The sequence below is a fragment of the Mycetomoellerius zeteki genome, unplaced genomic scaffold (genome assembly GCF_001594055.1).
Source record: "Mycetomoellerius zeteki isolate Tzet28-1 unplaced genomic scaffold, Tzet1.0 scaffold707, whole genome shotgun sequence".
In the NCBI taxonomy this organism is placed as follows: domain Eukaryota; kingdom Metazoa; phylum Arthropoda; class Insecta; order Hymenoptera; family Formicidae; genus Mycetomoellerius; species Mycetomoellerius zeteki.
This window is the reverse complement of record NW_017257728.1, coordinates 945,077-958,855: the sequence shown is the minus strand read 5'-3', so window position 1 is coordinate 958,855 and position 13,779 is coordinate 945,077. Positions and strand designations below refer to the sequence as shown.

The following is a 13,779-nucleotide window of genomic DNA, read 5'->3' as shown; positions in this document are numbered from 1 at the left end:
GAGCATATGTCTATAGGACTTTTTTTCTTAGTTTTTTACTCCTCTACACGCTCCCGAAGTTTTGCCATTTAATTTGGAAACACCCTGTATAAAGAAAATTAGAAAATGATAAAAAAAAGTATTTTATAGTATAAAGGAAATAATATGAAAAGAGAATTAAAAAATGTCGACTTCTATTTTTTATACAAAAAGTGCAATATTAGGTAATCTAACAAATGGAAATAATCAATGATTGCATTTAATAGAGAAAGCAGTTTTGTAACACACGGTCAATAATAACCGATCATTTTAATATTAAATGTTGATGACAATACTGCGAAAAATTGTAAAACAACCTGACAACCAGTTTGAACATTTACAAAATTATTTTGATAATTAAAACAAAATTATATTTAGATGTGTATCTTAATTTTTTTAATATTTCAGAAAAAATCGTTCTTTCCGTATACAATGTCGACGCAATAATTAAGAACTTTGCTTGTCACTTAGAAATGTATTCGTGATAAATGAGGACTGCATCCCCGAAAGGATGGCATCCAGGACGATACTTGATAATCAGAATATTCAAGGAGTATAAAAACGTTCCTGTTCTTAAGCTATCAAGAATTGGAAAGTAAACTCCAATTATGCGTTCAATCTTTATTCCTATTCTAGAGTGAGCATTCAGCAAGGATTGGAACGCCGAATTCTATAATTGAACGTCAGCTGAACGCTGCTTGTTCGCTCTACGGGCGACAGAAGGTAATTTCAAAGTGACTATTCTCATTATTTTGAAAATTTGAAGATCTGGAAATTTCTCAGGTCCTTGTCAATGACTGTCTCAATCGCGTACTTTTCAGAGTTTAACGCCAACTTCGGACAATTCAAGATGCTATATCGTCTTTAAGGACAGAAAGGGGAGATACTTTTGTGAATTTTGTGCCCCGCTAGAAAGTAGAAAGGTAAACAGTCCATTCTTATTACGAATCAACTAAAAACGCATCACTCATTTGCTGCAACACAACTAAAAAAAATTAAGTTTTCCAGAAAATAAGTTCGAACATTTTGAACCATTAAAATTTTGTAATTTAATTAATTTTGAGATGCAATTTTGATGTAATAACTGATTATATAATACAAGAATAAAGTGTAATTTTTAAGTACGTATGTTTTTTTTATGTTTTCATTCTTTTTTTCACAATTAAAAAATGATAATTGAGTTATGTTGTAGTAGCAAATGAGCAATGTACACGTGCGTATGTTAATTGCATGTTATAAATTTATCGTTTCAATTTTGAACTGAAAATAATTATTTTGTGATTTGTTTTCGGTTGAAAAAGACTTTGTATCCACTTTGATAAATGAGACTATATTTTGGAAGAATGAATTTTATTCAATTAAATTGATTCATGAACGAAAAATATTTAATGTCTCAGATAACAAGCAGATTCGAAGGTACGGACTCAAGAAAGCTACGATGTGCCAGTTGTCGATTGCATTTTCGTGATCGAGGCATCAGAACTGTAAGTGTTCAAATGATACATAAAATATTGTTGAAGTTAGGGTTTGTGCACGATGAAAGAAATATTAGGAACACGAATAAAGAGAATTAGAGAAATAAAAAAAAAATTAGAAATAGAAATTAAACAACGCACAAAAGAGATACAAATAAAAAATATAAAATATATCGTTCTTATTTGTATCCATTGTGCGTTATGTTTAAAATTTCTATTTCTAATTTTTTTTATTTAATATTTATTCCTATTTCTAATATTTCTTCCATTGTGCAGAGGGCCTTAGCTGACGAAAAGTAATTTCTATTCACAGAACGTTAAACCGAAATCAGATACTTGTCCGAAATACAGCCGATTGCAAAAGCACATGGCTTCTCCCTCCACCACGTAAACAACAATCACAACTACATATCTCGTGTCGATAGAACGCACATTGTGACCGAAAACGTCGATCGTGATTATTTGGTTAAAAATATTTATTTCTTACAATAATAGTCATTAGGAATAGCGATTAAGGAACTTAAAGTATATACTCGTCTTCGCGCGGACATGCTGAAAAGAAATAAGCAACGCTGATCACGTTGTTGATTATTAGCTGTAACTTAGTGTAAGATAACACTATCGAAAGAACATGATTTGTACTTCTTTGCGACATTCCTCGAAACATGATATCAAGTGCGGGATGCACTGCCAGCGGCGGGATGCGCGTCACTTGTAATCTGCTGTAACATCATTAATGTAGCGCTGGCTTATTGTCGACTTTATCTTTCTTTCATTTTCAGTCTTGTATTCTTAAAATATAGCATGATTTCTCGGAAATGAGGTTTGGCTTAAGGCTCCTGACTAGCCGCCGCAGCCATATCGTGACGCGACGATATTGGATCGTGACGTGACAAAAGAAATGACACATTGAAGTTTCTTGCACGCCACTTATAAATAAAGAGAATTTGAGTAAAATAATAATGAGACACGAGGATAGCCTATTTTTCTAAGTGTTTCAAAACGTCTTATTTCTTTTTCCGAAGCCATCCTTATCTTCCCCATAGTCAATAAATAGTTGTAAATAAAAGACAAGCGAAGTAAAAATACGCATAATAGATTTATATGCCTATTTTCACTTTCATGCCCCCTGTATGACTATTTACTAACTGGCAGGAGAGTAAAAATGGCTCTCGCGTTTTGAAGCGATTTCATTATTTTGTTTTATCAAAATTCTCTTTACTTACAAATGGCATGCAAGAAGTTTCAACGTATTATTTCTCGCTTGTAACGTGATCCAACAATATCGCGGCGACTTAGTCAGAAGCCTTAATTTCTAGCGAATCTCGGAGTTCTCCTCTTACTCCAAGTACTGACAATAACAAAAAATATAACGATAAAAAATCTGAGACCCGTTGAAAACTGTGCGTTCAGAAAATATACGGGCAGTTCATTATGCGTTTATATAAAATAAATATAGTAAATATGTCAGCGCGAGACTTAATCTAATGTAAATCTGCAATCTATGCAAATGAACCGCTACGACATAGATCGTTAAAAAATAGTTAAGACGCCAACGATTATGCGCGATTTAAAAAAAATGGTAACATGGCATTTACCAATAAAATATTATAAAATAAAAATAATCGCGAGTTACATTTAAGCTATAAATTGAAAAAAACTGCGATGAACTTAGCAACGCTTACATGCTACTAAAAAAAAAAAAGATTTTTGTACTATTCGTGCGAATCTTTCTCTTTGGCAGCAACGTCAATAATTAAAAACAAAAATTATGCCTTAATAATTATCCCATTAGAATACACGAGATAAACGTAAAAACGCCGCCGTTCTCTAAAATCTACATAAAATGTCAAAAGAAAAAACAAAGAGGAAAGGAAAGGGAGAATCATAGCTGAGCGCAAGCAGCTTCTTGCTTCAAGATCGGCCTGGGACGTTTCTCGCTGCCGTTTGCCACGAGCGGATCGAAACAGGACGTCAGATTTTCCGCGGCCGGACAAATCGGTGTAAAATTCACAACAAGATTCGGCGCGTAATTCTTAACGTAACATGACGCAGCGATGTTGGTTGTACGCGATATAGCGTTGCTATTTCCTGATTTCATCAGGATTCCACCGTGCCAGAATTCATAGTCGAGTTTCTTGCTGATAGGACCTGGGTCCGTAATCGATCTCCGCATCTGCTCATTGGTACCGTTACATTGGTACGATCGACAATCACAGCTATGAGCATGACGAGTGACGGCCGAGGATTGCGGATAAGCTGCAACGTCCTTCGAGTAGAGATAAGCTGGCTGCTGCAGTAGCACATAACATGCCGGATAATTCTGACAATGGGCAGTGGCGATTTGCCGAGTCTGATCAACCGTCTTGCTAGTAGAGATAGTAGAGAAACTGGGTTGGCAATTCGAAACACCGGAATCGTTTGAGTATTGGTATCCGTTAAACGAGGAAGGCGATAGATATTTCGCGCCGTTCTCCCAATCGTGCGACGATTTGCTCGGAAATTTGTCCAGCGAATCGTAAGTCAACGGACTGTCGGGACTTGTGGACGAGTTGGGTAACGCGGACATCAGATTGGAACGCCACATATCAAAGTTGGGGAAACTGTTCGCCTCATTCTTCCGTTGCATCTTGTCCTGGAAGTGGTAATGCTTGTTCGGTGGCTGCACGTTATCATTGATATCCGTGAACACTATCTGCTGCTTCTCGTCCTTGTCCTGCAAAGAATCGTTCATGCCCGATATGGCCAGCATAGTAGAATAACGAGTGGCGTTACAGTTGTGATTGGTGGGTTTAGTAACCGATGAATTAGCCTGGCCATTCGGTGGGCAGATTGGCAAAATCTTTTTCCGGCCGCGGTTAGAAGATTCGTTTTGTATCGGTGAAACTGACATGGATGTGGTCTTCTTGGACTGCAGATATTTCCGGGTAATCTGTACGTCGCCTTTATCGTCAACACTGCCACGGTCTTCATACTGGCAATACGGAAATGCGATTTATATGAAGGAAGAAGAATAAATATTGCTAAGGCGAAAGGGGCGAAAGCAAAGATTTGGTTGCACCGATTCATTGATCGACTGACATTAAGATTCCTGTTAGCTTATCATTACACTCTCAGATTATGACGTACGTTATAGAAGCAAGAAAACACAATAAAAAATTCTAGCAAAAAGATTATATTTGAATAGAAATATTTTTCAATAAAACATTTGCAATAGAATGGACATATAAAATATATCGAAAACTGTCTTCTTATTTCGAGGAGAAATTAAATTGTTTTTGATTATGCATAATTCGTTTCCAGATATAATTATTTATTAATTAACGAAATAAAAGGAAAATTTTCGGTATATTTTACAAGTCAATTCTATTAACTATAAATGTTGTTCTATAGAAACAATTTCTATATTAATGTATTTGTAAAAATTTTTATTATGTAATTTCTTGCTTCTGAAATCATAATTTGAGATAGTATAGTGACGAATGAATAGGAATTATAATCCTAATAATATAAAAATATTATGTAATAATAATTAAGTAACATTATATTGGAACGTGCACTTTATTGTTTCATAATCAACGGAGATTCGTATATTGTCCGACGACTTGATTTCATTGAATTTTCTGGAATTCTCCTAGTTCAAATCGGAATGTGTATTTTAACACATCATTGAAGCATATAATTGTAATTCTTTTTATAATAAAGATGGTGTTTTAAATCATATTTACAAACCCTAAAATAATTATGTTTTCGAAACATACGGAGTCAATAGATAAGATGTATGGTAACGTAAGACGTTAAAAATAATTTCGTAATCTTTTTCGAGCTTATTCCTATACTTGTTTGTCATAAACAAAACTTTTTCATTCAAAAATATTCTCGCGCAAATCCCTTATCCATAAATTCTATATACGAGTTTTTGAAAGAAAGTAAATTATATTTGTCTTTCATAAAACGCAGCGTGACATATCAAGGCACGGTAAATATCCAGTTTATCGAAGCCACCTCTTGGCCTTGACATGTACATTCAAGGTCATGATCCTGAGTGAATTGAAGTCTGTAGGCATCTATCATAAAACATGTCGGGATGAATTCCTGTCATAAAACAAGTCGGGATGAATTCCTGTCATAAAACAAGTCGGGATGAATTCCTGTCATGAAACAAGTCGGGATGGATTCCGATCAGAATTATTCCGTTTTCCTTAGAAAACACAATCAAAATCTAAAAAATAATTGAATAATTCCGATCAAAAACTATTTCAAATAGTTCCATAATACGTATCCAGATTCTATTATAGATTTCAATTAGCTGCGTAAACATCGTTATTTAATCTTCGGTAACGCACGGGTTATCATTATGTCATTTTTTTTTAGTTAGAAAATACTCTACAAGACTATAATAATCTTGTTGCGAGATTCTGATAGTCTAGTAAAACTGTAATGGATATCCTGGTAAAAAGAAAAATGTTAGACTAAATAGAAAATTTTTAAACCAAAAGCAGAACATAAGTTAATAATTGGAGAGACTGTAGGATCCTCTAGAGACAGAAAATAAAAATTATGATAATTATGTATACGGTATAGGGGATGCAGCCCTAATGACTTTGGGCGGTATTCATAGTTGATTCTTATATTCATGACCGTCTTAAGTACAGTTTTAAGATGTCACGAACCAATCAGAGAGCCGTATTAACATTTTAAGACATTACTTAAGACGATTTTGAAATAAAAACGGACTACGAATACCGGCCTTTGATCTTGATATGTGTTGTCAAAGTCATGACCCTGAGTGACTTCCAACAGGTTTTAGCAGTCACTAATGTTATTTACGAAAAAGTTATTAGCAAAAAAGTTTAAAAAATAACGTCTTATGTTTTCCGCATACAATATTAACAACTACCTTAACATCCTCCCCTGCTTATGTAATAACTTTCCATGCGAAGCAAGGTTCGACCCTACCTCTCCGCCTGCCTAGAAGCGCAGACTTTGGTGGAGTTAACCTCGCTTTGCATGGAAAAACATTATGCCCCATAAGTAAGGGGTGTAAAATAGTATTTAATATTGTAGGTATATACTAGAAATAAGACTAGAAAATATTTCTTAAACTTCTTTTATTAATAACTCTTTAATGAATAACGAGCCAGCTAAAACCTGTCGGAAGTCCCTCAGTGTCGTGACCTTGACAATATTTATTATTGATTGAAAAATAATTATATGAATGTTCTTTTTAAGCCTTTAAAATAAAATCAAATGTATATTTATATTTGAAAGACAGTAGTAAATGTAGAGAATATTTTCTCTTTTTCGGTTCATATGATTTTTAGATTCATATATAATGTAAACAATTCTTCTACATGTTGAGCGTCCTATTTAGGTGTATTAAGCAAATTTGAAAAGTATGGTATGAAAGGTATGAAAAAACGTTTCAGACAAGAGGACATACATTCGCACACATCTCATAAAGAAAAATCGACTAATAAAAAATTCGGTTTACAAAATAAAAATTAAAAGAAAATCTTTTTTTTTAATTTTTTTCATATGAATTTCATATGAATTTTTTTTCACGTGAATTATGAAATATTTAAATATTTTTAACATTTCACCTTCTATAATTATTTCTGAAAAAATATTTTAAACTCTTTCAGATTTTATAAAATGGGAAATTAAAGAATGAGAAATCTTAAAATATTTTCAGAATTTAAATACATAAGAAATTCTATGATAGAAAAAATGCAGGCTTTTTCGACATTTAATTCTAAAGTGTTACAATTTGTATTTAAAAAATCTGAGAACTTTTTTAAAAAAAAATTGTAAAGCACTATTCAAAATTTCTGAAAAATTTAAAAATGAACATTCTGAAAAATTATATGAAAAATTTTGAGGAAAATGTTCATCAGGACAATGACTCGTATCGTCATAACGCGAAATGTAATTATTAATAAGAAAATTTTTCTGATGTCACATTCTGTTCTGTTTCACAACAACGCGTGTTATCAAAGGAAAAAGAGGAAAAAGAGTTTACTTGCAAATGTACGTTACGTACAAATCTAGTTATTCCGTTCGAGCAATGTTAACAATACAGACAAGTAGCAGTCTACTCTTATCGTTCGGAGCACATACCATTTCAGCTTTGGCCAGATAAATCCAAAGCTTGCGCCATGTGCTGAACTTGTTCTGATCGCTGAAATTGTATCGCATTTCCTTCGAAGCATATCGAGTCGACAATGGGCTGCGATAGTCGCAATAATCGTTACTCGGCACTTTTGAGACACTCATGATTAATCGAGAAAGAGAAAAAGATTCAGAGCGAAAAGAACTGTCTAACGCGACCGTGTGAATGGAACTCGTGGAACTAGACGCGATCAGCTGATACCGCCGGTGCTGTGCTGTGCTGTCTGCGAGCATCTATAGCATCTAGCTCTCTAGATTGATTAAAATTAAAAATTGCGTACTAGCGCCACGTCTTGGACAATAGATGACTTTACTTCACAAGCGAGCCGCTTAGCGCTCTGCCGATAATTCAGAATGAATGCTAATTCAGAAGTGACGAATCGGAGAAACATGGGTGAGAGTGCATGGTCATCCCGGCTTTTATCGCGTGCGTGCGTGCGTGCGTGCGTGTACACCAAACCTCGGTAAGGTAATGGACGTCCAAAGACGAATAATCAACCCTGATTGTTCATCTTTGGCCTAATCCGATCACGTAATAGCATGAAAGAGAAAAAATGATTTTAACTTGGAGAATCCTTACTGTTGGTACTTCTTATTGGTTTATAAAGAAATAACAATAATATGCGCACATTCCAATATGACAATGTTCAATAAAAAATGTGATACGATAAATCTTATCATTTGTTATTATCCTTTTTCGATTATTTTTTTATCTTAAATTGAAGCAATGATTGAAATTGACGCAAAATAATTTATACTACAAACCATAATTTTAAAAAAATTAAAAGAAGCCACCAATATTTTGAACGTAAATTTAACCATAGCTATACACATTGGGATCCCAGAAACCTCAGTGCAATTTGCTAAATCGAGATTTCTTTCGTGTTTATAAACTTTTCTTTCTCTTAAACTTACCTATATACATATATCTCGAAGCGCCTTAATTCTATCGACTTTTACACATTATAGATTTGTTCCTTAATCAATTTTCCATCAATTGAAAAAAAATTAATAGAAATATGTCTATTTTTACAGAGTTACGGTAACAAATATGGATCGGACCCAAAGACCCGAGTGTGTATATGAAGGATAGAAAAAAAATGTGTATAACTAGGATTAACAAAAATAATAATTTATTTTTAAAAAAGAATCAATCAAAAAAGTGGATTTGCGCAATCGATAGACTTCAGTGCTTCAATTTTAATTATTGAAATGTATCATTTTTGGAAAAATAAAAGTTACAATTTCTTGCTCACCACATTGGAGGGATTCCAGTCAACGCGCGCCCATTCGACGTGGACTTCGTTGCATTTGAAAAGTCTTTCAGGTCTCAATTTTCGTCTCGCTAAAGCTGCGTTGCGATGAGATTTGAAGGAAACTATAGCATAAGCCGCGTCATGATTCGGAAATCGATAAATAGATACGTACTCGATGTCCCATGCTGATGCATAAATCACCTAAGTACATAACGAAAAAACAAATTGACATTTTCAGAATTTTTACATCTTTGGATAAATTAAATTATATAATTTTTGTTACACAATATAATTCCTCTAATTATTTTTCATATAAAAGTGTTGAGATAGAGATGCCAAGAAAACAATAGTTTTACGAGATATTTTATACTTTATTCTAGTACATATTGACATGAAATATTAAATATCTCATATAAACTCTATTAAGTTTTTGATAATCGTACTTTAATACTTTTATAACAGAATGATGAGATAAATCAATTGATGTAAAGAAACTACATAGTTGCTTTAAAAAATATATGTAGAGGCAAAAAAGATAATTTTTTAAATAAGCAGTTATGTGTTTTCTTTACATCAATTAATTCGTCTTATTATTCTATTCATAAAAAAATATTAATTATCAAAAAGTTAATATTTCACGAAATATTTAATATTTCATGACAATATGTGCTAGAATAAAAGTATAAAATCTTTCATAAACTATATTAGTTTTTTAGTATCTCTACCTTAATACTTTTATATGTAGAATAATTAGAGGGGAATTAGATTATGTAAAAAAATATACAATTCCACTTAAAAAATTTAAAGTGTTCCTTGACGTAAGAACATTTTAAGAACATCTTCTCAAAATTAACCAAGATTACCATTTTTCCCCCTTCCCCCTAAAGTAATTAAACAACTTTGATCTAAAACATTTTTATCTTAAACTTAAAGATTTTGAAAAAATCGACTGGATAAGTTAAAATGACCCACCCCGTATATGTACGCACATTAAAATATGTATAATATCAAAATAAACAAGGTATGCAATTATAAATAGAATCTCATTGTGAAATTGAGTACGATGCAAATTTAAAAGATAAATAGAGATCTACCCTAACGACTTCTTCTGATTCGATATGCCACGGTAGGGGACCGATGTAAAGCTTGCACTTGTTTACGCTCGCCAGAACACGTATCTTCCTGCCCGGCGAAATCTCGTACTGGTCCAGCTGGATAATGGCGCGCGCCGCATCCTCCGGATTTGTGTACATGATGAAGCAATAACCCCTCGTCAGTTCGGCCATGTCGACCATTAGCCGAATCTGAAAGACCTCGCCGACCATTTTGAACAGCGGATACAAGGTGTCCTCGTAGATCGTCTTCGGAATTCGGCCTACGAAGATCTCACACTCTATACCAGGAGTTGGTCCGTTCCAACGGATCGGTTGGATGCTGAGGATCCTTTGTCCGTTGATCTGCGTGGAAACCAGCTTGTACTCGTGCAAAAGTCGTAGGACGTTCCTATGCGTTTGTAATTGTCGACGTAAGGAGGGACACATGAGCGACGGCTTACTCTTCTCACTTCCTATACACACAATATTATCGAAGATGTAAGTGTCATTGGTACATAATAGTTACATGTACTAACTAAATGTTAATAGATAAACTTAAAAATTAATAATACTGTATCGTTTTGGATAAAAATAATGGAAAGTAGATTTTTTTCGATAATAATGCAATTTATTTTTATATCAAAATTTATAGTAAATTAAATAAAGGAGAAATTTCATACAGTGAAAAAATGTTTGTTGTTAATATACGTGAAAAATCATATCAATTTAGACATACATATGTGCAACAAATTGATATACCATTTTAATTGGGGGAAAAAAAAATAAATGAAAAATAAAGTTTTAGATAATAATGTAATTACTTGGGATGTTAGAATTTATATAGTAAATATCTTGGAAATTTATAATAAAAAGAATAACAATGTTATAAAAAAGATGAGCATAGATTAACGACAAATTTTTTCTTCATAACTGTAAATTTAATTAAAGATAAAACTTATACAACGATTTATAGAATAGGCGATTCTCTTATGTATATGTTGTATTACATGGTTTGACGTACTAATAAATAATAAATACGTCACTGTATTCATGGAGAACCGTTGTACGAACTAAGACGCAGACTACCTATTGTATATTTCTATTACACAAGAGATGCCTCTCAATATGTCTATTTTCATTCGACCGAGCTTATAATGAAAAACACCTCAAAGGAGAAGAGACGTAAGTCGAAAATACGAAAACAGTATAAATATATGTAAAAAATATATTCGATATTTTTAGAAAGAAACGAATCAAATTTTCTTTTTTTCTGCTGATTTGTCATCGTCTGTCTATTCTGTAACTCTTAACAACTATAACTATAGCGTTACTGTCGTTAAGAGTTACAAAATAGGCCTCTTAATCTTGTATGTATACAGGATGTTCCATAACTCTTAATATTTCTAGGAGAAAAGGATGGAATTTGGAACTAAAAGTTCCTTTCCCAATTTTTGTTCAGAACGTTATCGGGAGAATGTATAGTAAGCGCTTCTCTCGCTTACTATACATTCTTCCGATTAAAATTTTATTCTAATTCTTCATATTAATTAATTAATAAATCATGAATAAATCAATAAATGGGAAAAATAATGCGAAAAAAAATAAAATAATATAGAAAGACTAATAATATAAAAGATGAAAAATTAGAATAAAAATTTATTTCGGAAGAGAGAGAATGTAGCGGGAGGAGAATGTACAGGAAGCGCGAGAAGCCCCAAGGCTACGCTTCTGCATACTTCCAGCTGGGCGCAATCTAATTTTAATCGTTAATAATTCAATAAATAATGGTCTGAGCCAAAAGAAATTGGGAAAGAAACTTTTCAAGTTCAAAATTCCATTCTACTTCACTCCTAAAAACATCAAGACTCACGAGACACCCTATATATATGTATATATATAGCCATCGTAATAATTTCAGGACATTAAACTTTTTTAATTTATGTAAAACACATTTGATTTGTCTTAAAAGTGATCCTTTTCATTAACGAACGCTGTTCTAAAGTATTATCGCGCCTTTACAAATAATATTTCGTAAAAGGTGAATAAAAAGCACGCACGCACTCTCTCTAAATAGTAACTCTAAATAATAACGCAAATAGAAAGGATCAGCACAGCATCTTCGACTCACCGTTGTCCAAATTTTCCGAATCCAGGGAAATTTCTTGTTCCACAACGCCGACGATACTTTCCATACCGGTTAGAGGAAATTGCGGCCAGGCTGAGATCTCTTCGTTCTTCAAATTCTTCATCCTCCGAAACTCGCGCTTTTCCTCCTTTCTGTTGCCTCTCCTCCGGTTACCTTTGCGGCTCTCTCTCGATTTGTTCTCCATCTTCACACACTTCCGATATCAGCTGAACATTAACAACAATCTCGAACGGTCAGAGATACAAAAGAACGATGTACATACATGCATAGATACATATACGTGTATACACACGCACTGCGCAATAAGTTACGTATAAATGTATATATGCATAATATATTGTTCATGCGGGAATTCGTAACAATCCTGAATTGATCTATTGCCGCGACGAAAGGAACTGATTCTTCCGATGAGAAAACGAGCTGGATCGTGCCGGTTGTGCGCAGCGTGTGCGCTCTGGCCGGGGTAGAGCCGGTAGAGGACATAGGACAAGAGATAAATTCGGATATATCAGGATTGGCGGACGATTTAGCATGGAAGGTTGTCAATCGTGTCGCCTTGTCGGCGGAATGCGGCGGACGGCGAAACATCAAACAATCGATGTATTGTGTTGTGTACCACGTGCGTGTGAATAACGAGTATATCGACGACGCGCACGTGTTACGGATTATACTTGCGTAAACTATACGCTTTTCAAAACAGATTAGGAAGGTTCTCGGGATGTAAGTTCGGGAAGCTTTACGATGTCACATAATTATGATTTTCTACGATTACTTTATACATACAAAAATACTTTATTCGGAAATTGGGCGAATGCAAAAATTCGTGTCCGATTTATTATTAAAATTCGAGCAGTAATTAGGCATGTAAAATTTAAAATGTTCCCTGCATCATTCGAAAAAGATTAATCTCTGCTCTCGAAGGGTCACTGTAAAAGTAATAACAAATGAAATAAATAATATATAAAAATGCGTTGCTCTATAAAAGCTGAATGTTATCTCTCGACACAACTTTCATATATACGTAGTTTGTTTGAAACAAATATTAATACATGTATTTTATGCCCTGACACAATCTCCTTAATTGTAAATTATACTAACAAAGTACTAAAAATATCTCATTTCTCTCTTTATTTATAACTATAAATAGTTATTGTTATATAACTGTAAATATAGTTAATAACCTGATGCAATTTTTTTTATATGCTATCTGTTTGCATATATCCTAAAGATATACAGTACTGGACAAAATAAAGTACGCACTCCAAACATTTTCACATTTATGTAAATAACTCGCCAGTCCTGGCAGATAGCATAATGACGAATGAGGTAAAAGAAAGGTATTTTAGTCTACTTTGCAATAATGATTACAAAAATTTCAAAAACAATTCGAAATCCTTTAATAGTCAAGTCCGTTACATTTATTATCAAATTTATCATGGACAAAATAAAGTACGCAAGTGAAAAAAAAAGTGTAATAAAGACAAAGTTTATAATTAATATTTTGTATGACCACCTTTTGCTTGTATGACGGCTTGCAAAAGTCGAGGCATACTTTCGACAAGGTTTTGGATGTGTTGCTGATCGATATTTTTCCATGCTTTCATCAATGCTTCCAACAA

The 13,779-nt window shown here is 33.4% G+C and overlaps 2 protein-coding genes across 2 annotated transcripts in view; one reads left to right on the top strand and one right to left on the bottom strand.

Annotated features, from left to right (window-relative positions):
• The window catches only part of LOC108729214 (uncharacterized), a 6,959-nt gene extending 4,503 nt beyond the window's left edge, over window positions 1-2,456 (top strand). Inside the window, exons 9-13 of the mRNA XM_018458217.1 lie at window positions 490-571; window positions 655-741; window positions 840-941; window positions 1,416-1,502; window positions 1,807-2,456. Of these exons, the coding sequence (XP_018313719.1) occupies window positions 490-571; window positions 655-741; window positions 840-941; window positions 1,416-1,502; window positions 1,807-1,884 (436 nt within the window). The 3' untranslated portion in view covers window positions 1,885-2,456. The remainder of the gene's footprint in view (window positions 1-489; window positions 572-654; window positions 742-839; window positions 942-1,415; window positions 1,503-1,806) is intronic.
• Window positions 1-7,769, bottom strand: part of Adsl (adenylosuccinate lyase) — a 34,813-nt gene extending 27,044 nt beyond the window's left edge. Inside the window, exon 1 of the mRNA XM_018458218.1 lies at window positions 7,614-7,769. Within this exon, the coding sequence (XP_018313720.1) occupies window positions 7,614-7,769 (156 nt within the window). The remainder of the gene's footprint in view (window positions 1-7,613) is intronic.
• Window positions 7,770-13,779: the final 6,010 nt, after the last annotated feature.